Source organism: Bos grunniens, chromosome 9, assembly GCF_055505025.1.
Source record: "Bos grunniens cultivar Pamir isolate PY7600 chromosome 9, Bosgru_T2T1.0, whole genome shotgun sequence".
Lineage (NCBI taxonomy): Eukaryota > Metazoa > Chordata > Mammalia > Artiodactyla > Bovidae > Bos > Bos grunniens.
Window position 1 is genome coordinate 90,351,208 of NC_141173.1, and position 26,905 is coordinate 90,378,112.

At 37.2% G+C, this 26,905-nt stretch overlaps 1 protein-coding gene across 20 annotated transcripts in view; it reads right to left on the reverse strand.

Moving 5' to 3' along the window:
* SYNE1 (spectrin repeat containing nuclear envelope protein 1) overlaps positions 1-26,905 on the reverse strand; it is a 500,805-nt gene that overhangs the window by 282,289 nt on the left and 191,611 nt on the right. For all 20 annotated transcript variants that reach the window (XR_015133337.1, XM_086318390.1, XM_086318389.1 and 17 more), the window contains 13 exons: positions 24,890-25,050; positions 22,779-22,929; positions 19,436-19,663; positions 18,953-19,051; positions 16,936-17,123; positions 16,417-16,540; positions 14,053-14,219; positions 11,414-11,567; positions 8,620-9,248; positions 5,495-5,674; positions 3,320-3,470; positions 2,847-3,005; positions 1,340-1,522 (listed from right to left, as the gene is read on the reverse strand). Coding sequence is in view for 19 of the 20 variants with exons in the window: in XM_086318390.1 (XP_086174516.1) it covers positions 1,340-1,522; positions 2,847-3,005; positions 3,320-3,470; positions 5,495-5,674; positions 8,620-9,248; positions 11,414-11,567; positions 14,053-14,219; positions 16,417-16,540; positions 16,936-17,123; positions 18,953-19,051; positions 19,436-19,663; positions 22,779-22,929; positions 24,890-25,050 (2,574 nt within the window). In the remaining variant the exon portion in view is untranslated. The remainder of the gene's footprint in view (positions 1-1,339; positions 1,523-2,846; positions 3,006-3,319; positions 3,471-5,494; positions 5,675-8,619; positions 9,249-11,413; positions 11,568-14,052; positions 14,220-16,416; positions 16,541-16,935; positions 17,124-18,952; positions 19,052-19,435; positions 19,664-22,778; positions 22,930-24,889; positions 25,051-26,905) is intronic.

Below are 26,905 nucleotides of genomic sequence, written 5' to 3' on the forward strand. Positions count from 1 at the left end.
GAAAATGTAACAGTTGACTTTTGTGAGCTGATGCAAGCTGTACTCTAGCACACACCACTGTTTGAGCTGTTGCATTAATTTAACATCGAAGATAACACCTAAACAGGCTGTGCGATCCCTCTCCTGACTGTACTTTTAGTCTGAATCATTTCTTCTATTTGTTTGGTTTTAGAAATAGGGATAATCTATAAAATGTTCTTGGGGTCAAAGACAGGTGATAACTTAGGACATACAGATGATTCAACTACATTTCATTCAGACTGCAGTCACTTTTCATGTGTCTGTCAAGGTCCAAGCATGTGCCAGGCCCTGGGCTGCAGTCCTGAGGACAGAATGTGGACTTCTCTTCTCTCACCAAGGGCACAGTCAGTCCCATGCTTTGTGAGGCAGGTTACCTCTGATTACTCTATTTCCTTTTACCTTGCTTCATTTTTCATCATGGCCCAGTTACTTCTTGACAGTTTACATAAGATATGTGTCGTAATGCAAATACTGTGAATACCGTGAGGGCAGTAACTTTGTTTTAGTAGTAAATTCTTAATGTCTAAAACAGTGCCTGTCATATTTTAGGCACTCATTGGGAATCTGATGAAGGGATGAATACATGAATGCAGGAAATGGGAATAAAATGAGTTATTAAATTGATGACCAGAACTTTAGAAGCCTACTTTCCGTGGAAGCCTGTGACACTCCAGTCTCCACTTTTCTTCTATTTCTGAAAAGCCAGTGGAAGAATCTAGCACCTAACGTAAGTGATCGGGGCGTGGTGACTGTTCAGTTAACATTTTGTTTGAATGAAGAAAGAATACATAATAAATATTATTAGGTTACAAACACTTTCCATCTGATTCTCTGATAGGAAGGTGCCATAATCTCAGAAGAATGGGACAAAATATAGATTCTATGAATCTTTACTAGTCTATTAATACTTTAAGTAAAAGAGCCCCAATTAAGAAATGGTAAAGACACACAAAAGAAAACCCCTCTCGTATCAGTAGTCTATTCAACATTCAAGGAAACAGCAAATGATAATTAACAGTTTTATTACACTCATATCTGTCTTGAAAGGAAGAATTAACTTTTTCTCCCCAGTGGTCTGTTTTCTTTTTTTAAAAACTGAAGTACAGTTGATTTACAATGTCGTGTTAGTTTCAAGTGTACAGCAGTGATTCAGTTGTACATTCATATGTATCTATTTTTAAGATTACTTTCTCATATAGGTTATTACAAAATATTGAATATAGTAGGTGTCCTGAAAGCAATTACAAAAGACAGTTGTTTTCATATTCTGGTCAATGATGTACCATGAGCTCACATAGGAAGGTTGTAATCATTTTACCTCAAATTCTTTCAGGAATTCTTCTGCTCTAAGGCTGTCATTCAGGTTGCTGATGCTTTCGGTCAGCTGTGGAACAGAATGGTTTGACCATCCGTCGATCTCATCTTTACTTGTAAGTATGTCATCCCAGATAGACAGGCTCACCCTCAACCTGTCCATGTTCTCCTCAATCTTCTCTGATATCTGGGATAGAAAAGAAAGACCTTATCATTAAATCCAAAGCTTTAAGACGCTCTCTGGTCACTGAAGTAATAAATATGTCTGTGCTTCATTCCTATTCTGACAGAAAAACAAAGGTTTGTGAAAATTTGTTGTTGTTGTTGTTGTTACTTGCAATGCTGAGATATAAAAGTGTGCATAATTAGACTTGGATATATTTATAGAATAAGTAAATACGTAAGAGAGCAACACACTCTGCATGGTTAAAGTATTACTGTTTGACAATTTAACGATTCTTGTTATACTAAGAATGCCATTTTATTTTTTATTTTTTGGCCGTGCCATGTGACATACAGGATCTTAGTTCTCTATAGTGATAAAACCCATGCCCCTTGTATTGGAAGTGCAGAGTCTTAACCCTGGGACCACGAGGGAAGTCCTAAGAATGCCATTTTTTAAAAGTGTAGGCAGATAAAGTTTTCCCAAGTCCCTAAATTATCTCATTATAATATGCAAATATCAATATCTAACCTCAGTAATTTAGCTTAAGTGAGGGAACCCACTGTAGCTTAAACTTATGAACCTAGATACTAAAATAACAGGGCAGGGGTAACAGAATCACAGGATTTATGTGCTGGAAAGCAATGTAAAACATGTATAGATTGATGTAGAGCTCCAGAGAAATCAAGTATCTTCTCGTATAGCACAGGCACACGGCTAACAAACGACAGCAAGAACTAAAAGCCAAGGACGTAAATTCCAGTGTTTTTCATGCACAATCACAGTCTTATTACTCTATTTTATTATGGTTTAATATCCTGAAAGATGTTTATAAATTATTCTTCTATTTTATCCATGACCCCAGAGTGTGTAAAAGAAAGACAAAGTTATTAATATGTTATGATTGAAGCTATTATGTGAAATTCTAGAAAATCTGCCAATAAGTTTTAACAAAACAAATTTTTAACGATGTATAAATTCTATGTAAACTATTTTCCTTTAGGGCATGATTTTGAATTTAGTATTAAAAGTTAACAATGAAAGTCACATTTCTAAATAATCCTTTGCCCAAAAAATGTGATTGAAAAATGTAAATATTTAAATTATTCATCTTCCCCCGGTGGCTCAGCAGTAAAGAATCTGCCTGCAATGCAGGAGTCCCGGCTTCAATCCCTGGGTTGGGAAGATCCTCTGGAGGAAAGCATGGCAACCCACTCCAGTATTCTTGCCTGGTGAATCCCATGGCCAGAGGAGCCTGGCGGGCTACAATGCATAGGGTCATAGAGCTGGACACGACTGAAATGACCACACACGCAAACTATTCATAGAATCGAGGGGATGAGCTTACATCTAGCCATTTGTCCACTGTGCTTTCCATGTCTGTTTTCACCACGATGAAATCACCACTGTGAATTTTTTTCAGCTCAGACAGCAACTGTTTTCCTTTACTGGTAAAGTTATCCAAATCTTTCTGTTTATTACACATTTCATTCTTGGCAGCTTCATGCTGTGGACATAAATGTTTCCTTAGTTAATAAAACAGCCAGTAATAAGTCAAGAATTTAGAATCATTTGCCTTTAAGAAATTTAATTTGTGGTTGACCTTATGCAGAAACCAGTGATAATAATGAAAAAAATATATAATTTTCTCGAATTGCTAGGATCCTAGGATATAAGTACTCATAAAAAATAAAGGTTGAGCTTGTCAGCATGAATTAGCTATCTCTAAATATACTTTCAAGAGTCGAAAAGAGAATGCATTATGAGTAAAAAACAAATCTACTAAAAATTCTAAAAAATAAATATATTATGAATTATTACCTTTGATAAAGCCCACTTAAGGTCTTCCTGATCTTTTACAGTAGTTCTGGTTGCAATCACATTGCTGGCATTTTCTAGGACTTTTGTTATGGCTGACTTCAAATTCTGATACTCTCTCATTAAATCAATAAGTCCACAGCATTGACCCTGGCTATAACAATTAAGAAAATACATCATTTATTGTCACATATCAGTATCGAGAAGAGTTCCCTGTGATTGACCTGATACATAACTGTATAGCTGTATTCTGATAAATGCTGGAATGAAGGGAAAACCATATTTTTACTGAACTGAGGCCAAAAGCATTCTGGTCAGTCTGACAACTCTAGTGTCCAAAATGTTCTCCACGAATGAAGAATCCACACAGCCATTAGCCACAGCCATTAAAACAAAGTCTGCTAAATTTAAAAAAATTTTCTTCAAATGAACTTACTTACAAAACAGAAAGAAACTCACAGAAAACAAATTTAAGGTTGCTGGGGGAAGGGATAGTTAGGGTGTCTGGGAAGGTCATGTACACGCTGCTATATTCAAAATCGATAACCAGCAAGGAACTCTACTATAGCACATGGGACTCTACTCGATGTTGTGTGGCAGCCTGGATGGGAAGGGGTTTGGGGGAGAATGGATACATGTGTATGTACGGCTGAGTCCCTACACTGTTCACCTGAAACTATCACAACATTGTTAATCTGCTATGCCCCAGTATGAAATAAAAATATTTAGGTTTGAAAAAAGCTTATAGTCTAGTAAGGAACTCAGACATCAATAAAATAATTCCAAAAAGTAAAAAAAAATTTGCTAATTAAAAAAATTTTTTTCTAGGATTTAATTACTTCCTAGTTATATGTTGTAGGGAAGAAAACCCACCTGCCTCCCTGCGACAGAAAAAGACAAAACACAAAACAAAGAAAAAATACTTCCCAATAATTAAAGTTCACATGAGATTTTCTTTTCCATTTAAATTATGCAAATTTTCATTGACTATGAGTCCCCTGAGAATGGCTAAAATATGAAATAGTTTTTGTTTAAAAGACTAAAATGCCTTTGAGCAAACAATTTTTAATCCAGGTATTTTTCCAAAGAAAAAGGTGTGCACTAAGATTTGGGTTCAATTCTATTCTTTAAACCATTATTTATAATAGGAGAAAAATTAGAAATAACCCCAAAGTTAAAAATGGGCCAATAACTGAATAAATTGTGATACACTCTTGTAATTGAATACCATGCAACCTCTACCAAATCACAATTTAGAGAATGTTTAATAACACAGAATAGTTTGTGCAGCAGGATTATATTTTTTAAAGTCTACATTAATAGTCTACAGTATAATAAAAAATTATGTACACATAAAAAATAAACATCTACAGATGCTTTTGTAGTAATTCAAACTGGGAAGATCCTAAATATCTATCAACTGGTGAAAAAATCAACTTCAGTACACTTAGTAAATGGAATATCATTCAGCTGTTAAAAAAAAGAATGCACTTTATGGATACACATCACAATGTACTTGTGCTAAGTAAAAGAAGGTATTTAACCAAGTGTAGTAAAAACTGATGTACACACGAAAAGTGAGCATGAGTGTTTAGAGATGCTTTATTTATAATCATTCAAACTGGAAAGAATCCATTTATGTGTGATTCTAAGAAAGAAGACACTACAGAGACAGAAATCTGATCAACAGTTGCCAGGGGTTGGAAGTGAGGAAGGGATTGATTACAATGAGACATGTGGGCATATTTCAGGTGTTGTAACTCCTACCATTTGATAGTTGTGATATTTATACAACTATATGAGTTTGTTAAACTCCTGTAGTTTAAGGGTATACACTTAGGGTGAATTTTACTGTATGTAAATCATACCTCAATTATAAACAAATATAACAAAACAAAAAAAGAAAATCAGTGGTTAAGACTCTCCTACTGGTACCCTGTAAATGTTGACGATTCTTACTTCCAAGTATCGAATTTCACATGTAATTGCTGTCTCAAGAAAACGTCCTCAATAAAATTCTGTAGGACTAAATTTTTAATGTTATTAAAGAGACAGCAAATACCTAAGATGGCAAAAGATATTAAACTCTTGATCAGACCAACTCAAATCAATGGGCAGTGGCCCAATCACAAAATAAATAGGAAGTTAGAAATAAAAACTGAGAAGTTTTTTACTTACTTTTCATGAATTAGTTTTTTGGTATCATTCCAGGTGACCTCTAAGCGGTTTATCTCCTTGTCAACCTCAGGTGCAAAGGCTACATCTTTCTGAGCAATTTGCTTAGCTTTATCTTTCAACCAACATAATTCATGCTCATGAGAATTCAATTCATCTTCTAACTGATTGAAGACTCTCAACCTGCAAATTAAAATGTTATTTTACTATTAGATTACTACAAGTGTTGAACTACTATTTCCTTTCTTTAAATAAGGGCTTCCCTGGTGACTCAGACAGTAAAGAATCCGCTTGCAGTGCGGGATACCTGGGTTTGATCCCTGGGTTGGGAAGATCCCCTGGAGAAGGGATAGGCTACCCACTCCAGCGTTCTGGTCTGGAGAATTCCAAGGACAGAGGAGCCTCGCAGGCTAAGTCCATAGAGTTACAAAGAGTCGGACACAACTGAGTGACTTTCACTTCCATAAATAAAGCATGCATATCAATAGCTAGAAAAGCTTTTAACACAGCAATTTATGTATATCAATGAATAAAGATGCTTTTACAGTTAATTTTGCATAATTCAGACTTTAACTTAGAAAACATTTGAAGTCATTTTTACCATTGACCTTCAAACTTCTATTAAGTTTGTATTCATTTTCTATTTTCTTTTAATGATATAAGAATTTCAAGACCAGGGCCAACATTTGAGGTAAAGTAGTTGAGTACTTATCACAAGGTCATTGGTAAGAAATTCTTCCATGCTGTGAGGTTTGATTCATATTAAAGTAATATTTAAAAATCACAGTCATTTCACTCAAAATAAAAATAAGTTTTACTGAGCTCTACAATAAGTATGTTTTTAAAACTTTACCTATTTTTTTTTTTAAAGATTACAACTAGAAAGGGTTTTTTGGGTCCTTAATATTTGAGTATTTGTAAACAGTGGCCACATAGAGGCAGCCATTGACTCTCTTAATTTTTGCAGTTTGGTATAGAGATGATTGTGTGCATTATCCCATTTAATTCCCCAAACAAAGTGGCTGCTGCTGCTGCTAAGTCGCTTCAGTCGTGTCCGACTCTGTGCGACCCCATAGATGGCAGCCCACCAGGCTCCCCCGTCCCTGGGATTCTCCAGGCAAGAACACTGGAGCGGGTTGCCATTTCCTTCTCCAATGCAGGAAAGTGAAAAGTGAAAGTGAAGTTGCTCAGTCGTGTCCGACTCTTAGTGACCTCATGGACTGCAGCCTACCAGCCTCCTCCATCCATGGGATTTTCCAGGCAAGAGTACTGGAGTGGGGTGAACAAAGTGGCTAGGAACAGGCATTATCAATAGTTCCATTTCATAAGACAGCCGATTTGTTCAAGGTCACCCAGTAATACCTAGGCATGGTATGACTGGTATTTAAAAAATGATCTAGTCCAGGCAACATTTTCCGTAGCCTCTGTACAACTTCGGCGTTGTGTGTACTGAAGTGGCCCTGGAAACCAACCCAGGGCAACTTGAGCAATTTTAGGATCTCCTGGTCAGCTTGGCCTGAGCAGGCTAGGGCGGGCCATGCAGCACCAATCCTATTGCACATTTCCTGGGTGAATTCTTTGCTCCTTTGTCACACATGGCTCTTCCTTCTATCCCTACTCTGGAGGCCATTTTTCCTTTCCAAATCTTATTTCCTTTTGTAAATTTGTTGTTAAACTAGTCAGATAGCTTATTGCCCATGAGGAATACAACCTCAGTAGTCATTATCACCTAACCAATGCCTTTAGCTTAATGTTTGATTCTGGTTAAAAGGAAGCAAATGGCAATGATCTTGACAGGGTTAAATCTAATCCTTATCAATTATGGATGTCTTGGTATGACTCATCCCTGCTGTTTCTTTGCCCCCTGAAAAAATGGAAGAGAAAGTGATGCTGAGACGAGTGGGGAGAAGTTCTAGTAAGAAGGGAAAATAGGATTGCAAGGAAGCCTACAGTAAAATATTACTTAGAAAATTTACTATAAAAAATACCTTTGACCTCTTAGCTTCTCTATTAAACTTTCCTGACAAAACAACCAGCTTTGCTTAAATCTACTTCTCTGCCTTCTCCATACTTATAAGCAAACTGTTAAAAGTAGTTGGGGAGAACCACTCTGCCAGGCTGATTGGTTCCACTTTAAGTGAACGAATATAAATCTCAAATGGCAGCGTATCACTTACCAAGTGCCAGAGGCTTCCTCTCCATTTCTTGCTGCATTTTCTACCCACAGTTTCCTCTCACTCACTGTCAACCAACGAATTCACTCCAGTACTTTCTCATAGGCTAGAAGCCACTGGGAAAAATTCCCTCGTATTTTACCACCAAAATACAAATCCACTTCACTTCCTTTCTCCTCAGCTTGTCATTCTTGCTAAAGAAGATGGGTCACTTCTTCTATCAGCTAAAAACTGCTTAAAAATAGATAATATGATCAATATACTCTGTTGTAAATAAGATCTCAAAATGGCTTATATATAGCTCTTGCTGCTGCTGCTCCTGTCACTTCAGTCGTGTCCAACTCTGTGCGACCCCATAGACGGCAGTCCACCAGGCTCCCCCGTCCCTGGGATTCTCCAGGCAAGAACACTGGAGTGGGTTGCCATTTTAGGAAAGTCTTTAAGGAAAACAAAGACATTTTAGTACTTCTTAAGTGCTAAAATAGTCATTAATTTTATCCTACGGTGGCTAAGCCAGTAAAGAATCCACATGCGAATCAAGAGACCTGGGTTCGATCCCTGGGTTGGGAAGATCCTCTGGAGAAGGGAACGGCTACCCACTCCAGTATTCTTGCCTGAAAAATTCCGTGGACAGAGAAGCCTGTCAGGCTACAGTCCAGGGGGTTGCAAAGAGTCAGACACGACTGAGCAACTTTCATTCACTCATTCACATATATACAAGCTCTGTGGCATGTGGGAATCTTAGTTCCCTGATCAGGGATCAAATCTGTGTCCCCTGCAGTGGAAGTGTGGAGTCTTAACCACTGGACCACCGGGGAAGTCCCCTCAAAATATTTTAAAAACAAGTAACTAAACATAGTACTATTACAGTTTTGCACAAGATTTAATTCCAGAACAAACGAAAAGCAAAGGAATTAACTCTTGGCAATCGACTTCCAGGCAGTTGCCATTCACCTCTGTTGAAGTGCTTGTCGGGTTAGATCTTTCAGCCTCTCTTTGTCAGTCCTTTCTTCAATGTCCTCGATGCTTTTCAGCAGCTCCTCTTTCTGATCTCGGAAGGCCTTCTTCAATACTGCCAGGGCATCTGCCTCACTCTGCTTGGTTCCCAGAAGGTTCTGGATCCTCTCTAATTCCACGCTGAGGTGATCTGAGGTGGCTCTGCAGGATGTTCTCTGCTCAGAACCTCCACTTTTGAGATGGTACTGGGCTTTGGTAAGAAGGCCGTCGAGACTGATGGCAGCAGATTCTAGTGTTTTCACATTTCGAATAGCATCGTTTAGGTCCCTTTCTAATAAGTCAGACTGTTTCTTATTCATACTGTGGGTTGCTTCCACTGTTTGCCTCAGTTGGTGGAGACTCTCTGACAGAGAGGCGTGGCTCTGTAGGAATTCGGCCAGCTGGGACAGGGCATGCTGCCGCCTCTCCACGACCTGGCTGGCCTCCTCAAACAGCTGCAAGCAGTCCTCCGCCTTGCCCTGGAGAAGATGAAGGTCCTCGGCACGGCCCAGGGCTCCCAGCTTTGCCAGGTGACCCTGCAGACTCTGCAGTTCTCCCTTTTTGCTCTCTACTTCCGCCGCGTGGTCCTGAAAGAGCAGAGAGAGTTAGTAATTTCCCAGATGCAGTGTGCTTGACTCATACAGATACAAATTTGTGATGTCAAGATACATTTTAAATGCAACGGATGGCACAGTACTTAAAGGTCAACTACGGTGAATCTTGTAGAAACATTCTTAAAATTTCTCCTGTTTTGTTTATCTATATATTTCACATAAAACACAACTCTCATTTGGAAATAATTCATTCCACAGAAAATAATTACTCCATGGATAGAAACAGTTAGAAGGAATTATATATGGATTTCCCAGGTAGTTCAGTGGTAAAGAATCTGCCTGTCAATGCAGGAGTCATGGGTTCAATCCCAGAGTAGGGAAGATCCCCTGGAGAAGGAAATGTCAAACCTCTCCAGTATTCTTGCCTGGGAAATACCATGAACAGAGGAGCCTGGTGGGCTACAGTCCATGGGGGTCACAAAAAAGTCCTACATGACTTAGCGACTAAACAACAACAAATATATATGTGTGTGTATATAAATACATCATACCTATATACTTTTAAAATCATCCAAATTTTCAATTTTTTTTAAACTATATGTGCACGCTGCATGCTAAGTCACTTCAGCTGTATCTGACTCTTTGCGACCCCATGGACTGTAGCCTGCCAGATTTCTCTGTCCATGGGATTCTTCAGACAAGAATACTGGAGTGGGTGCCATGCCCTCTTCCAAGGGGTCTTCCTGACCCAGGGATTGAACCCACGCCTTTTAGGTCTCCTGCACTGGCACGTGGGTTCTTTACCACTGTCACCACCTGGGAAGCTATTTACCTATACATACATGCAGAATATAACTAAAATATTTACAGAATTAGCTCTACTTTAGAACTAATTCATTAGATTTTATTTAGAATTACTAATTTATGGAATTAGCTCTATGATCTATGATTCATATTATATTAAGTTGGCCAAAAAGTTCATTCAGGTTTTTTCATAATGAACTTTTTGGCCAACACTTTAAATTTACATTTTATATATTATAATAATTCACTTATATGCAAATTATAATGTTTATGTATTAGAGCTAAGCTCTATTATATATAACACATATATTTACATTTTACATATAATAGTAATATACTTATATACAAATTATAGTATTTATAATTATAATAAAAGCTAATATCAACAATTTATAGGGAAGGAGTATAGGAATAGATGAACATTAAGGCCTGTTCTCCTTAGCTTGACTACTAAACTTTCGAGGGCTTTTTTGAGCATTTACACTAGAAAATGTACAAATTCCCTCTCTGCCCCTTTGTGAGATAAATATTTTTAAAGCCTCTGGCCAATTTTTCAACTCAGAATATCTTTCTCAGGGACTGGGGGAGCCATTTCTTTGAAATGTAAATCATTGAGGAAGATAGCACCCCTGTCTTGTAACAGGAAGGTAAGATAAAGTACTTTTCCTTTGGGTAAAACCAATTAGCAAACCCACCATAGAGTTGCTGCTGCTGCCGCTGCTGCTAAGTCGCTTCAGTCGTGTCTGACTCTGTGCGACCCCACAGACGGCAGCCCACCAGGCTCCCCTGTCCCTGGGATTCTCCAGGCAAGAATACTGGAGTGGGGTGCCATTGCCTTCTCCGACCATAGAGTTAGCACTCAACAAATATTAAATGTTTTATTACTAAATGTTGTTATAAACTTATTGTATAGCTTATATCCAACTATCCCAATGCTCGATGGTCAGAATCTTATTAAATATTTTATTTTTTGATGCCTCAACAGCTGTTTTACATGGAAAATAAATCATGAATTTTAAATAACTTTCAAGCTAAAGGGTAATTCAGAAAAACTCTATCATTAAAGCATCAGAATTCAGTATTAGTTTTCAGGACTGTAACAAAGCAAAGTAGAAGCTTAAAAATGAACATTCTCATATCATTCACTCTAGAAATCATTTGCTCTACTTTGAAGGAGCAGTCTCTTAAGGTGGTTGCCTATTTTATCTGAAGTGGCTTTATGTGTTTAATTTGTCTGCATAACATGTTGCCTGGGACCATATACTCAATTATTAAAACATTTGCATATTAATAAGAAGCTAAATTGTTGCCAGTGTTCTTTAATGTTGCATCCCTTTATAATTCAAGAACTCTATTTTATGAATAAATTCTTCTTCAATCTTAACAAACTTTACCTTGTGCCGTGTAAGAGCTGCTTGATGGTCCATTATGCTTATCTCAGAAGTAGTTTGTAATTCACTGAGGAACAGCTTAATCCAGACAGAAAAGGAAAGCAGCAGTTCATCAAATTGCTGGTGTTCGGCGACCACAGACTGAAGGAAGTTAATCCTATGTACAGAAAAGTGTTAATGTTAAAATGCCCCGCATCTGGACAGAAAAAATGACATGTTTCTAATCAAGGGCAAAAGCAATGCTGTCATACATGGCCAGACCAGAACTCTTGACGTTTTCTACTTCTCAAGCCCCATTTCTCTCCCAATTTTCCCCATCTCAGTTGACGTCTTCACCATCCACCCAGATGATTCTACGGGTCAGTCTTCATCCCCTTGTCTTTACTACCACGTCTGATCTGTGTTGATCTTGCCAGCACCCCGTCACGGTATGTTCTGTGCTCTTCTCTCCATTTCTACACCCTGGCCTAAATCTCTTCATCTCTTGCCTCTACCAGCCTCCCACACCAGCGTCCTTCCTGCCACCATGGCCTCCCTACTATCCACTTTGTAGGTAACAACCAGAAATTATCTTAATATAATCAGAACATCCCTGCCAAGCTTAAACATGGGGGCAATTTCCTGTTGCATACAAGAAGGCAAAACTCCAAGGCTCCTTACTGTGGTCTGCAAGGGATCCCAGGTAATCAACTTCTCTGACCTCATGTGATACAGCACTGCCCCATGCTTCACTCACCTCTGTTTCCTCAGTATCCCAGCTCATTACTGTCTAAGAGCCTCTGCCCTTTTTTGCTCCCTCTGCCTGTACGCTTTGTCCCCAAAGTACCGCGAACATGCTTTGTACATAGTATTCAGATCTTAATCTGATGTCAAGTCCCCTGAGAGGCTTTGCTTGGCCACCCAATCTACAGCCCCTCCCATGTCATCCTATTTTGTTGTCTTCATATTACTGAACACCACTTGAAATGGTCTTGTTCATTCTTTTGATTAATGATCTATTTATCTTCCCCCTCACCCAATAAGACATAGGTCTTGCTTTGCTTACTGCTATAAACTCAGTACCTAGAAAAGTACCTGGGATAGGATCAGGGATCAATCATTGCTTGTGTAATGAATGAATTAGGTCAACAAACAATAGGCGATCTGACTTCAGAGCCCAAGGCTGGCATTAAGGATAACCTTAGGACTTCCATAATGGTACAGTGGATAAGAATTTGCCTGCCAATGCGGGGGACATGCTTTTGATCCCTGGTCCAAGATAATTCCATCTGCTGTGAAGCAACTAAATCTGTGCACCACAATTAACTGAGCCTGAGCTCAAGAGCCCAAGAGCCGCAATAAGAGAAGCCACCGCAATGAGAAGACTGCACACGGTATCTAGAGAGTAGCCCTAGCTCACTGTAACTAGAGAAAAGCCTTCATGCAGCAAAGAACAACCAGCACAACCAAGATTAGGCAATTAACTAATATTAAAAAAGAATAACACTTTAATAAAATATACTTGTTATGATGGCTCATATCCAAAGTTCAACTCTTTAAATAGACTTTCATGCTTTAATCCTTACAAAATCTTCTACATGTTATCTTTACATGCATAGAGTATATTTTGAATGCTTTCATACATTTGTATCATTTGTAAAATCCTTTTACTTTTCTTCTGGGAGGGCTGGGGAGGGCAGATCCTCCTCTATTTTGTAGAAAGTTACTCATCTTTCAAGAGTTTGGCACCAAAAACCTTCTGTCAGCCTTTCATGAACCCATTCAAATGTCCTTTCTCTTGGCTTCTGTAATATCCTGTGCTCCCCTCCCATTGGGTTTCTTGTTATTCCCACACTGATCTATAATACTTGCCCTCAGGTTTTACTGATTTTTATGGTTTCAGTGTCTGATAGGTTGTCTCATACTCAACAGGTACGCAATAAACATTTGCTAACTGAATATATGAATGAATAGACAACAGAACAAATACAAGCTCCACAGAGTTAAAGAGCGGAACTCTGTTTACATTGCTAACCTCAGCACATGGAAGAGTGTGCTACTCATTAAAACCCAGTAAATATTTGCTGAAAAAATAAATTAAAAATTGACTAAAAAGGTTAACTGCTTTTTTCCACATTACATGGGTAATCAATACCAATTTAAGACAAAAACTTGTTTTTTGGCATATTAGAAATATGTAGATGTCAATTGTTAACCATCCAGTCAGTTAAGATTTAATCCATGTTGTCTCCTTTTAATATGATAATAATAATTTTCCTGTTCTCTATAATACTGGAATGGAATGGGAAAAATACATATCCTCTGTTGAGAAATATCATGTGAGGTAAAATTTTATTTACCATTTTTTTCCTATATATATAAACAACTTGAGCAATAATAATTAAAACATGAGTAATCCTACTCTCTTTAATATTGTTCAACTAATTTGATCATTTGCCTTGATTGCAAGACTAAAATTTTGAATTGAGGGTCATCTGAAATACTAGTTTTAAGCACTTTGATTTATAAATTATGATTAGTTTTCTTCTCTTTATGCTCAAATAATGGGGTTAAGTAAAAGTAAACAAAACTAAGCTTTCTTAATTTATATGCTCACTGTTTTAAAAAAATGAGCAATACTAGAAGTTTGTTTGAACCCCAACCTTTTGCTAATTATCTGGGGCAAATCTCTCCATCTCTCATCCAACTGGTCCAATTGTAGTTTCATCATTTTCACATCATCTTTGGAGGCCACTGAGAAGAGGGATTCCTTTAGCTGCAATAGGTTGCTATAGATGGAAGCCTGGGACACAACTTCATTTTGCAGCACCTGAGAAAAAAATAGTGGATTACAGATTTCATCCTAAGAAGACTGACCAGGAAGGACCACATGATACAGGTAGTTGTTGTCCAAAGGCTTTGTGTTCTTGAAAAATGGAGGTCATTAGGACCAGGCTAAGAAGAGTTTTTATCCCTTGATTTAGAATTGGATCCACTTAACCTCTAATGCAAGGCTTCCCAGGTAGCTCAGGGGTAAAGAATCTATGTGCCAATGCAGGAGACACCAGAGACAAGGGTTCGATCCCCGGGTTGGGAAAAATCCCTTGGAGAAGGATATGGCAACCTACTCCAGCATTCTTGCCTGGAAAATCCCATGGACAGAGGACTACAGTCCATGGGGCCCCAAAGAATCGGACATGACTCAGCTACTGAGCACACAGCACAACCTCTAATGCAATGTTAAAAATGCTTCTGAAACCCGAATTAGTTTTCCAACAGTCTGAGTTATATTAAGTTAGGCAAATTTAGAAGCTGTAGAATTTCTTTCAGAATAAAGAAACTGAGTAGGTGAAAAGAATCAAAGAATAACTACTGCTGAGGAGAAACAATGCATATCTAACAGTGACAGAGGTGCAAGTCTAGGAACTGGGAACACGGTGAGTCTCTGGGTTTAGAGATGACATTAGGCCAAAGCAGGGAGCTTAAAGGCTCTTCATTTTATTTTCATACAACAGAACAGGAGGCACTATATGGACAGCTGTAGCGTGGCACACAGATGATGCTCTTTCCGCTTTGTAGGGAGGTCACATGTGTGATAAAAGAAAAATTGCTAAAGGTATCAGAGGAAGGACTGTCTACAGAAGCCAGGAAAGATAATAAAGCAGAATCTGAGTAAGTTGAAGGACATGAGGCCAGGAGGTTGGAATGTACAAGGAAGGTTCAGACTGGGGCAGGGAGCAGCTTAGTTGACACAGTTCCTGTATGTGGGCCTGCAGCCCCTTTTGTAGGTCTTTAACTTGAATAGACCTGTTTTCCATTTAGAGACACGTAAGAATACATTTTGATATGGGCAGATAATTTTATGAACAGGAGCAATGACTTTCCCTCTTAGATTTCCCCACACTCTAATTGTAAGAAGATAAACACCAGATTGTGGATTGTGGATTACCCAGACAGGACAGTCACCAGAGACTTCTGAACAGGGACTTTTGGAGAGATTAGTGCAGAACTACTGCCTGCATTAATAAACTGAGTTTAATAAACTAGAAAGGCAAGAGAACCAAGAGCATGGGAAACCCTCAAAGTCAAAGTAGGAGAACATCTGAAGTTGGGGGAATAGGACCAGAAGCTACAGACGTGCACTGATGGAATTTTTAGAAGAGAAATTACGAAAAGTAAAAGAATCCATTTTCCTCTTAAGTGTTTTATAAAAGGGGAAGGGAGAAAGTTGGGGTGCAAATTTGTTACACAATAAATCTCTTTGTTGAAGCAATTTTGCTTGTTGAATTTTCTGGCACAGATAGCATCACTTAAAGCAAGTTATTAATCTCCAGAAATCAGTAGCATTGTCTGTAGTTTCCATAATACTGAGAGATTCTTTAAAGTTTAAAAAGTTGGCTTCTTAAAAGATGTAATAAGCTAGAATTCTTTGTCTTTCTATTTCCTGTACTTTGGTTATTCACTTTTTGGTGTCTTGCTTGAAAATAATCACTACTGTGACTTCTTTCTACATTGTATTACTTCTCTCTCTTTTTTTTAAACTTATCCCAAATTTATACAAATACAAAAGTATAAAGAATATAGCTATTATCCAACTTCAAAAACTATTCACTGAGGGATTTCCCTGGTTAGGACTCTGTGTTTCCATTGCAGGGGGCATGAGTTTGATCCCTGGCTGGGGAATTAAGATCCCACATGCAGTTCAGTGCAGCCAAAAAAAAATTACTCACTGAGAATCAACTTTGTTTCATCTATGTTTCCACCCACTTCTCCTTCAACTCCCCTGCCAGATAATTTATATTCAAGTGCCAGACATTATGCTACAGGATTTTCTAGTATACTGTGGAAATTGGTCATCACAAAGTTCACCATGAATTTGTCCTTCAGGTCAGGGCTGTTCTTCTCTTCAGGATCACGAAATAAAAACAAGAAGCTAAGTTGGAGACAGGGTTTGGTTCTTGATTTTGTTTTTACAATGCAACCATGACAAACAGCATTTCATTCTCCTCACACTTCCTTGAACTTGCCTGTATTGACTGAAGTTCACTCTCCACCTTGACTCTGTCTGCAGAAATGTCGGCTTCTGGTGAACTGGCTATAGCTTCACACCGCTCTAACCAAGTCAAAAAGGTCGACAGTTCTTTCTCTAGCCTATGGAAAGTGCAGATAAGAAACAAAGTCTTGCAAAATTATCATACTTGAAAACTAAACCTTTCTGAAGTCGGGGAGTTCAGTAACTATGATAAATACCACAGTGTTGGTTGATTTTTTCTGGGTGTGAAAGTCCAAAAACCCCTCCTTTTGTATTTGCGTATGAACTTGCTCATGTGCTTATATCTGTGCTGTGTGTAAAGACAGACATGCATCCTTTCCACAACTAGGGGACTTCATCTTATAATGAAGATCGGTGTCTTCCCATGGTAGGCACATGAGTTGAGGAGTTTTACGTGTGGGATGATTGTTTTCATCCCTCAAAGTTCAGAATTTTCCACTAAAGAGTAGCTATTGATACCCTGGCTGCCAACGGGAGAAGGAAGGCTGCTCACCTCTGCCAGCGGGCCAGCAGCTTCTCCAGCTCTGTCTGTCTCTCCTTTGCCCGACCCAGCAAACCCTCATAGCTCCGTTGCACGGTTGCAGCCTCCTGGATGGAGGCGTCTCTGTTGGATACCTTCCGAGCGCTGGCTGACAGGGCAGCGACCGTGCTGGTCAGTGATTCCAGGGCCTGACAGAGATCCTGACGCGAGGGCGAAAGAGTGCAATAAAGTCCCAGCATCAAGGAAGGAGACCCATATTTTCCCTTGAGACCAGTTATCACCAAACATTTCCCCAATGTCACAATAAACAGTTGTGGTACTAAAAAATGTCTCTGTGTGTGATTTACAGCAAGACAGAGTGACAATTACTTCATAAATGCAGAAGTCAAAGATGAGATTGGAAACTATTCCCCAAATAAGAAATTGTCCCTGTCTATTGGGATAATTTTAACTTTCCCTTAAGGATTTAGGTAATATGTGAAAATTGTTATTCATGATACAGCACAAGTATTTAAAAACACTATTCCTGCTTTACTAAGAGGTACATGCAACATGCTGTAATTTTCTTTAAAAATATCTATGGGAAGTTATGACTGACATAGCTGACGTCAAGAATCCATGATAACAACAATTAAGGTAACTGAGAATGTGGCAGATGTGTTATGCACATTACGTACGTTAACTCATTTACTCTTCAGAAGAACCCTAAGAGGTATGCTCTTTCATTAGCCCCATTTTATAGGTCAAAACGTCAAGACAGAGAAAAACAACTTGGTTTAGGAAATCCAAATGGTTAAAAAAAAAAATGCATTATTCTCTCTGGTACTCCAACTGTTAATTTAGTTATCTATTAAAACAATTCCATCAAATCCGATTTTCCTACTTTTCCTCATTTGGGGGTTATTTCTTAAGAAATTGTATAAGTAACAAAATAATGTACTTCTTACCATAAAAATTCAAATGATATAAATTCCACTTGCCATTCCAGCTGTGTTTTTGTCAACTGTTTGTTATTACTATATCCCCTTCTCTGCGTTTACATATATGTTTTCATGCATGCACACATGATAAGGACTGTATGTATACATAAATGTGCTACACATACATACACACATATATATATTTGTTGGACATGAATTTGAGCAAAGTCTGGGAGACAGTGAAGGACAGAAGAGCCTGGGGTGCTGCAGTCCATGAGGTCACAGTCAGACGTACTTAGCGACTAAACAACAGCAGCATATTTTTTGTGTTAACGAGCACGCTTCTTTCGAGTATTTCTTTGCCATGTTCCCTTGCTTTGCTCCTTCCCCTAAATTCTGCCAGAAGCATCTGTTGCTTTGCGACATATCTCACAGTGGGGGGATTCCCCGGTGGCTCAGACCATAAAGAATCTGCCTGCAATGCAGGAGACCTGGGTTTGATCCCTGGGTCGGGAAGATTCCCCTGGAGAAGGAAATGGCAACCCACTCCAGTATTCTTGCCTGGGAAATCCCATGAATGGAGGAGCCTGGGAGGCTATAGCCTGTGGGGTTGCAAAGAGTCAGACATGACTGAGCGACTTCACTTTCACAGTGATTACCAGTTCAGGGACCAGACCAAAAAAGCTAGCCATTGAGGAAAAGATCAGTGAGTACATAGTCTTTGCATATCTGAGTGTATTGGGTTAAAATCTGAAATCTGCTATGCAAATATATGCATATTTTCTGTACATTTCATTTTTTATAATGTTGGCAAAAGGTAACAGGATTTATTAAAGCTATGAATCTGAAAAAGTTACATGTTTTAATTATGAGAAAAATATATCTTAAATGACTACTTTTTAACAAACATTTTTAATGAAAACTTATTTGTATAGTTATATTTCTTGTAGTATATGAAGTGAATATATTTGATCATATTATTTCTCAAGTAATATACAATTTTTTTTCCAATTTAACTGTCATAGAAATATTTACTGTTTTCTTTTCAAACAGGAATCATCACATTTCTGAGCAGACAAATAAGAAGAAATGTTGAAACATGCTATTACCATATGTTCTTGGAGAACTTTGTATGTTTCTGTAGCTGAAGAACATATTTTAACTGGATCAGCAAGTTTATCTTCAAATTCAGACACAGACTGCTGGATCTAAAACATTGGTAAAATATGAAAATATGGTGGGTAAGACATACTTCAAGGCAGAAAAGGTTGCTGGGGAAACAGCATGCTTATCTTTTTGGGATAACTTTCAATGTGATGATAAAATAAATTAAAAAAAAAAAACCCAAATCAATGTATCCCACTATATGAAAGAAATCTAATTAAGCCATAAGATCTTTCTGAACACAATATATAATGACATTTTTATATTCTCCCCAAAAAGGTTACATACAAATTATACACTCAAGCATCACTGACAACTTGGTAAGGAACTGGCAAATTGTGTCTTTTTCCCTCATTCCATTATTTCTGGGTGATTTATAAAATGCAATGTGAAATAGGTAACTTTAGCATGCATGGGCCAATTCTTACCTTTTTAAGATTCTCTTCAAACTTCTGCTGCTGAGATAAATGTCCCAGGATTATTCCTTGCAGACTCTGTGCATGCTCTCGGAGCTCTTCCCAGTATCTTCTTATTTGTGTTAACTTGGCTTTGATGCGAGCAGATTCTCCAGTGGTAACAAACTGAGCAAAAGACTGAGCTTCTTCTTCTAGTCCTGTAATGCTGCTGATCTTACTTTCTATTTCCTTAATCATGACCTAATATTTAAAACAAGAAAAATGACAAGGTAGGCTGAGCAAGCTTGCCTTCCTGAAATGATACAATCATCTGCAGAGAGAAAATCAGCAGAATTTTCCTTAACTGGCATTGCAACATATTTGCGCCATTGTAGAGCAGCTACAAACACACACCATGGGTTCCCTGACCTAGTTTGGAAAGGATAGGCAGACAAAGTCGGAAAGACACACGCTGATAGTGGGTGCGCTCTCTGGCTGGAGAGTAAGGAGAAACACCCACCCTGATTGAAGTGAAAGCAGCAGGAATGTGTCCCAGGAACTCTTACTGTCTGTTTGAAGATTCAGAAAGTTCTTTTCTTATTCTGTGAGTTGAGAATTTTGACCAATTGGCCTGGGAAGCAGTATGTTCCCAAACTCATAGGAATGCTAACATTGACATACATTTAATTTTCCTAGAATGTAGTTTAGTTTTTCATATTTTACCAAGCTAAAAAATTTTTCTGCTTCTGCTTCAACCCAGTCTTTTAAAGTTTATCAACTAATCTTTATGCCAATAATGTCCAAATTCGGAATATATTAGGGTCACCTGGCCCCATCCTCAGGGACTCAGACTCGCTGGGTCTAAGGTGAGGCCCACTTTGCAGCTGTACAACTTCTGGGGTGATACACTGCTGCTGACCCAGGGAATCCACTCTGGGAATCACTGCTTTATTCACTAGCTAGGGACTTGACAGTCAAGAACCTACAGACTATGATTTCTGTTTGGGGCAGGAGGACATTTTATCTATTAGCCAATACAGAAAGAGTACTGAGAATTGCGAAAGAACTCAGTGTGTGTATGTGTGTGTGTGTGTTGGGGACAGAAGTTTCTTATAAACATAAATGTTTATTTATGTATAAGAGAAAAACTATTTCTCTGAGAAAAAATCCAAATAATTCAATCAAAATAAAGCCAAATAATTTGACAAGTTTCAATCCAAATAATTTAAATAGAAAATACTGTTATCCCAGAAAAATATATGACTTCTGTCCAGGTGAAGCAACAGAGTAAGAATAACTTCTGTCTAGAGAAGACAGTCAGAAATAACTGGCATCAGATTAATGCCAGGGATACATCATTTATTTGTTTGTATTTTTATGTTTGTGACTAAAGTGATATAGCTAATGGACGCTTGTTGTTTGAGCATTGATACAATCTTTGTTTTGCTGTCTTTTAAGATGATTTTTCTGGAAAAGTTACTCAAAAATTCAACAAATATACTTTGAATTTTTTATGTGCTAATAGTTGTAGTAGGCTCTTCCAACACCTTAGTGAAATAATCTTAGTAAAGATCAAAATTTTTGGTTTTCAGCATAACACATGCCATTAACAAATTCATAGATGCTAACTATATAATAATGCTGCTGGGTTGTGGCAGAAAAAATTCCAGTCCAAGAAGAGAAGATGGAAGATGAACCCACTGAATGTTCTTATCATTTTAGAGTTATCAATTAGGAATGAATAAGAAATTAGTCAATCTGGAACAGCATGTAATAAAGAACAAAAATGAGATTATAGGTATCTTCATGGTAACATGCAAATGCATTATTAATTTTAATCCTAAAACTGTTTTAAAGTGAAAATACTATGACAAGTGTTAACATATTTTGAATATTTCCTATAAGCCAGTCTTCTGTTTGGAAATAGAGCATGAACTTACGATTCCACTGTACAATGAATTCAACTCTATCTTTGCTTATTTCTAGCAAATATATTTTTTCCTGTTATTCGTATTCATTTTTAGATAGTTTTCAAAGTGCCATATCAGAATATTAAAATGTATTTCTAGCTTGATGGCATGGCAATCCACAAATGAATGCTTATACACTTTAAAATACATGATTATTTTGTTTCTTAAAGAGTAACAATGTGATACTTTTGATTACTGATGTATTTCAGAAGTTGTGGAATTAAGGTTTCAAAAATAGAAAAGTGAATTTAGAGAAAGGATAAACTAGTTAAAAGGGTTTATGTCAAAGTTTTTTGAAAGAAAAATTTTGAGATGAAACTATTTAAATGGACTATTGTTTGTTTTCTTAGAATTTAGTGGAAATGATTAAATGGCATCTTTACAAACAGTTTTAAAAATTAAACATATTTCTTGGATATTCTTTAATGGCTGGGTATCTGTTTTTCCTGGTGTATCACGCAGGACATAAGCTAGACTGCAGACACCAAACTCCGTATGCCCTTGACTGCAGAAGGTGTTTGACAGGCAGTCTGTCCGGCATGTAATCTTAGCTAAACCATATTGCACCTCCCACCATGCACATGGCAATGACTTCTTCTGAGTCATAATGTGAAACGTTCCCTCACCTTGTTATTCATTTTACTATATTTAATCGAATGAAATGGCAGAGGGTTTTCCCATTCCAAAAAAATGAGCTGAGACAGAAAAAGAAGTGGCTGGAGTTTGAAAATGTGTTGTGTAAAAATAGCACAAAAGAAAGAGAAATGAACACTCAGAATTCATTTCTTTCAGCTCATTTTTTTTTGGTACGCTATTTGAATGAAGTGGATGATGATAGCTTATACACGTGGTTATCTGAGAACTGTGGGACAGCATTCAGATCATCTTGGTCCATGCCCCCAAAGGCGTCATAAATGCCAGCGTTAAAGCAATGGAATCTGATTGCTTCACCTAAAGAAAGCAATTTCTTGAACCCTTCTTTGTGGTTGGTGAGGGTAAATGCTACCAATACTTAAGCTAGACATTTAGACTTGTTCTTACATAGTAAGGTTGTAGATGATGAATATATTTCATGGCATATAAACCCATCAACAGGGGACTCTAATGGCGCTAATTCAAAATCAAGGAAAAGAATAATGTAACCATAAAAACATTTTAATGATATTGCACACAAGAATGACTTTGAATGCATAAGTCAGTCAGTATTAATACATAATTCCATCTATTAAGCATTGCCCAGTATCAGTCAAGACCTCTTAGCTCAGCATTTTGTGTAAATTTAATTTTAATAGAGTCACATAGCAATGAACGATTTGTCCTGGGGTCAGATAGCATTTGACGAAACATAAGAAAGGTGCTCTTAAAAGCTAGAGATGGATTATAAATGTAACTTGTGAGCAGGTCACCTTAATTTGGTTGATTTGTGTATCCATGGCAGATGATGACGTCTCCAAGGCATTGAGTTCTTTTTCTTTCTCAGTTATCCAGACGGACAGGGTCTCAAAGTTAGTGCCAAAATGATCCCACTTGTTTTTCACCATTTCCATGGTTTTAATACTAAAATTAACCAAATTAAGTAAATAAAATGCAGTATTTTAATAGAGAAAAATACATCTCCCTTTAAATCACCAAGTGAAAGGATAGTGAAGACATCTGTGACCACATCGAAGCTGAAACTATTAGAACAGGGGGAAAAAATGCACCTTTGATGTGAATTAGTCAGTCCTCAAGTCTTCCTGTCTCCTCTGAGAATGAGGTAGCACTACTCTGTATTACGAACGGAACTGTGCTTTGAAGAAAATACTGCTGGGTTCAAACGGTTTGAATCCAGGTATAATCTAGTTAAACACTGCATGTGACAAGTAGTTGCCAAGGCTTATTTAGTAAAATAAGCCAAAGCTTATTTTATTTATTTTAGTAAATTGCCCGCCTTGATTACAGAGCACATAAGGTTTTTAACAGTCCCACTTTTGTCAATATGGTCCTTTTGCTCTTAGAGGAGAGATGTTTAGTGATGCTTTATACTCAAAGATCTTTCTAAAATACATCTCTATGAATCAAGATAGAGCTTGTAGTCTGAATCTCATGCTGTCATGCAGGAACTGTTTCTATTATTAGAGTGAAGCCTGCAATCTACTATCTATCACAATTTCAGCTATTCTTAGAGTCTGGATGATCTTGATTCCAAAAGACTTTATAAATTCTTGTACATGAGCACCCTAACTGCTTTTAGACAACTTGGGCTTTATTTGTAATAAATCTAGTGAATAAAATTCCAGCTATAGGTTCCCAGTTTATATTAATTATGTATATATAACCATGTGGTAATTATACATATCTAAGCAAGAGATTATGGCTTTCAGTTTAGAAAAAGACTAGAATAAGAGGATATCATTCAACTATTAAGTCCTTGGGTTAAAAAAAAGAATTTCCCTGTTTACCAAAAGGCACTTGAAGACATCAGGAAAATACAACGGCATCAATGATTGTCAAATTCAATAATATTGCAATCTCAAATGTATACCCTGGATATACCTATGTTCTCATCAGCACAGGTAATGCAAGCTATATATATTGCAACTTTTTAATGAAATACAGATTCAAAAGGATATTTCTAATATAGATAGATGTAGCTTCCTTTCTAATAAACTGTTTTACTATTTCTACCCAATAGATAATATTTAAAGTTTTAAGTCACAATTTGTTTTAAGTAAATTATTTAACAAATTTTAAAGTTTAGATAAATGTAAAATATTAAGATATTCATAGTATTAAAAACAAATTTTGCATTTTAAAGCCCATCTTAGAAATTATGCCCTATACCTTAAAAACAATATGTGTTGGTGATATGCCACTAAATAACCTTTCAAGTAGAACTGTTAAGCCATATTATTTTGGTTATTGGCCATATGTTTATCCCCTCCAAATTTGTGTGTGTGTCTGTTTTGTACATAACAGGATACCACAGGCCAAACTATAATTTCTTTTAGATATTTAAACATTAAATCTTTAAAAATAAAATATATTTTTGAAGTTAATTTTTGGAAATAGCATACAATCAGTGACAATTTGAATATTGAGGCACTGTAAGTAAACTCTGTGAGCTTCTTGGAGTTGGAGATGCTTGGTCTATGTGTTTAGACCTAGAATCTACACAACCAAAAATCTACCCTTCCCTCTAACTTATGAGAGCAGAATAACACAGTAAAAAAAATTATTTTAAATATTGGTTCTTTTTTGAGATTCTCCTTTCCAGTGTATGAAGGCCACTTGAATTTTATAGATATGGCTTTCTCATGAACAGAATCAGTTTACAATGCAAAAACCACGTCCCTCACTTATAGATGCTGGATTCTCTATTGCCGATGCTTTCTTTTGAACTGCAAGTTGCTTCCTCAAAACATGCTGAAATACACAAACACTTTGATTTTAAAAGAATGTTTTGAATACAATATACAGGAAAGAGCGTTATGAAACAATCTCAGAGAAGAAAGTCTAGGACTTGTCAAGCACATACTCTTCTTCAAGGGTGTCTTCTAATTTTTTAACTTGCTCCTTGATTGACTTGGCCTGCTGCTGAAGCAGCTGCTTATTCTTGGGCCCAAGTGGGATCTCTGAAGCTTCCTTCACAAGATTCTCAGCCTGGACTGCAATACCTTCTGTTCGTTTAGAAAACTCCTAAAAAAAGATATTATAATTGTAAAGGCAGCCTCTTCTGTTAAACTCTGCCCTCAAATAAACTGAACATACAGTCTCACCAGAATAGATGGAGAGATGAATAGATAGATTCAAACATGTATGAATAATGGCATATGATACTTTCAGCAATAAAACAGACATTTTCATTATGGCCAAAATAGACATTTTGTTAAATTATTTTCTTTTTATATAAGTGAAACCACAACCAGACCTTCATAGTTAGAGAACGACTTTCATATTTATCCAACAATTCCCCAAAAAACGTTGACTCAATGGTCACCTGGTTTGTGTTTACTGTTTAAAATTCTTAGCTGCATGATAATAATTAACTTGTGCATGCCTATATCAGCTTATTGCAGGCTAGTTAGGCCATGGTCAACAGTGACTGGAGAAGGCAATGGCAACCCACTCCAGTACTCTCGCCTGGAAAATCCCATGGACGGAGGAGCCTGGTGGGCTGCAGTCCATAGGGTCGCTAAGAGTCAGACATGACTTAGTGACTTCACTTTCACTTTTCACTTTCATGCATTGGAGAAGGAAATGGCAACCCACTCCAGTGTTCTTGCCTGGACAATCCCAGGGATGGGGGAGCCTGGTGGGCTGATGTCTATGGGGTCGCACAGAGTTGGACACAACTGAAGCGACTTAGCAGCAGCAGCAGCAGCAGCAACAGTGATTGCTTTTTTTTTTTCAGTCATAAAGATAACAGACCTCTAGACCACTGCCTATAAGTACTTGTTTGTTTAACTGAAGAATATTTTGGTCATTACAGAGTATCATTGATCTTTAAAGAAACATTTTGTTAACTAGCTTTCTGAAAAGAGCTATAAACTGATCTTGATGCTGTTAAATCTTATCTACCATATATCCACATACTACACAAGGGAAAGAAGAAAAATTTTGAACCAGTCAAACCTGAACTAGGATTCTGGATTTGCTAATTACTAGTTGTTTGACTTTGACAAATTATTTTTCAGGCTCTTTTATATAAAATGCAGATAGTAAACTGTTCTCACTAAGGTCACTGTTAGCATTTCACTAGCAACTTCATTTTTAAGTACCTGGCACTCTGACAGGCACCTATTATCATTTTTTTAATGTCCATCACATAAAATTGAGGACAAAACCATTTATGAAGTTCACACACTGATTTTCAATAATAGTGAACCGCCTTAATTCAAAAATTAACTTAATATATTTGAGGTATCAGTAAATTTTAGTTGTCTCAATTTTGCCAGGTAAATGTATTGAATACTGAATTAGGAAAGGTAATCCCAGAGACAATTTTGAGTAACTTAGCATCTCATTTCTTCTCCTGGATTATATCAGAGAAGGTTTACATTTTGATCATAAACTCCTCTCTCTTAAATAGGTAATGTAAATGATTTTGTAAAATAAAACTTATGATAGCTGCCTTTTCTTACATAGCATCTCTCAGAATTATTACAAAATGCAATATATGATAGTTACTACATAATACTATTGCATCTTCATGTTTGAAAGATTTAACGTCCTCATAGAAATTATCAACATTACTTCAGAGAAGTACCCTGCAATTTGAAAGAATAAAAGATCAGTAAGTACAGCTTGCTTATGACAGAGAGATTTATAATATCCTAAAATACAGTATGTACTATCACAACATTAAATTCTGTGGTTATAAGCATTTATTAAATTATTAAATGCTATCACTATATGTAAACTCAGAGTCATTGCAGATTCAACTGTGAAACTGTGAATAACAGCAGAACCCCATGAATAAAATCAGAAGTGTAAAATAGTGTTTTTTCCTCCTGGTGTTTTTCAGAACCCAGAAAAAAATGGAGAAGGCAGA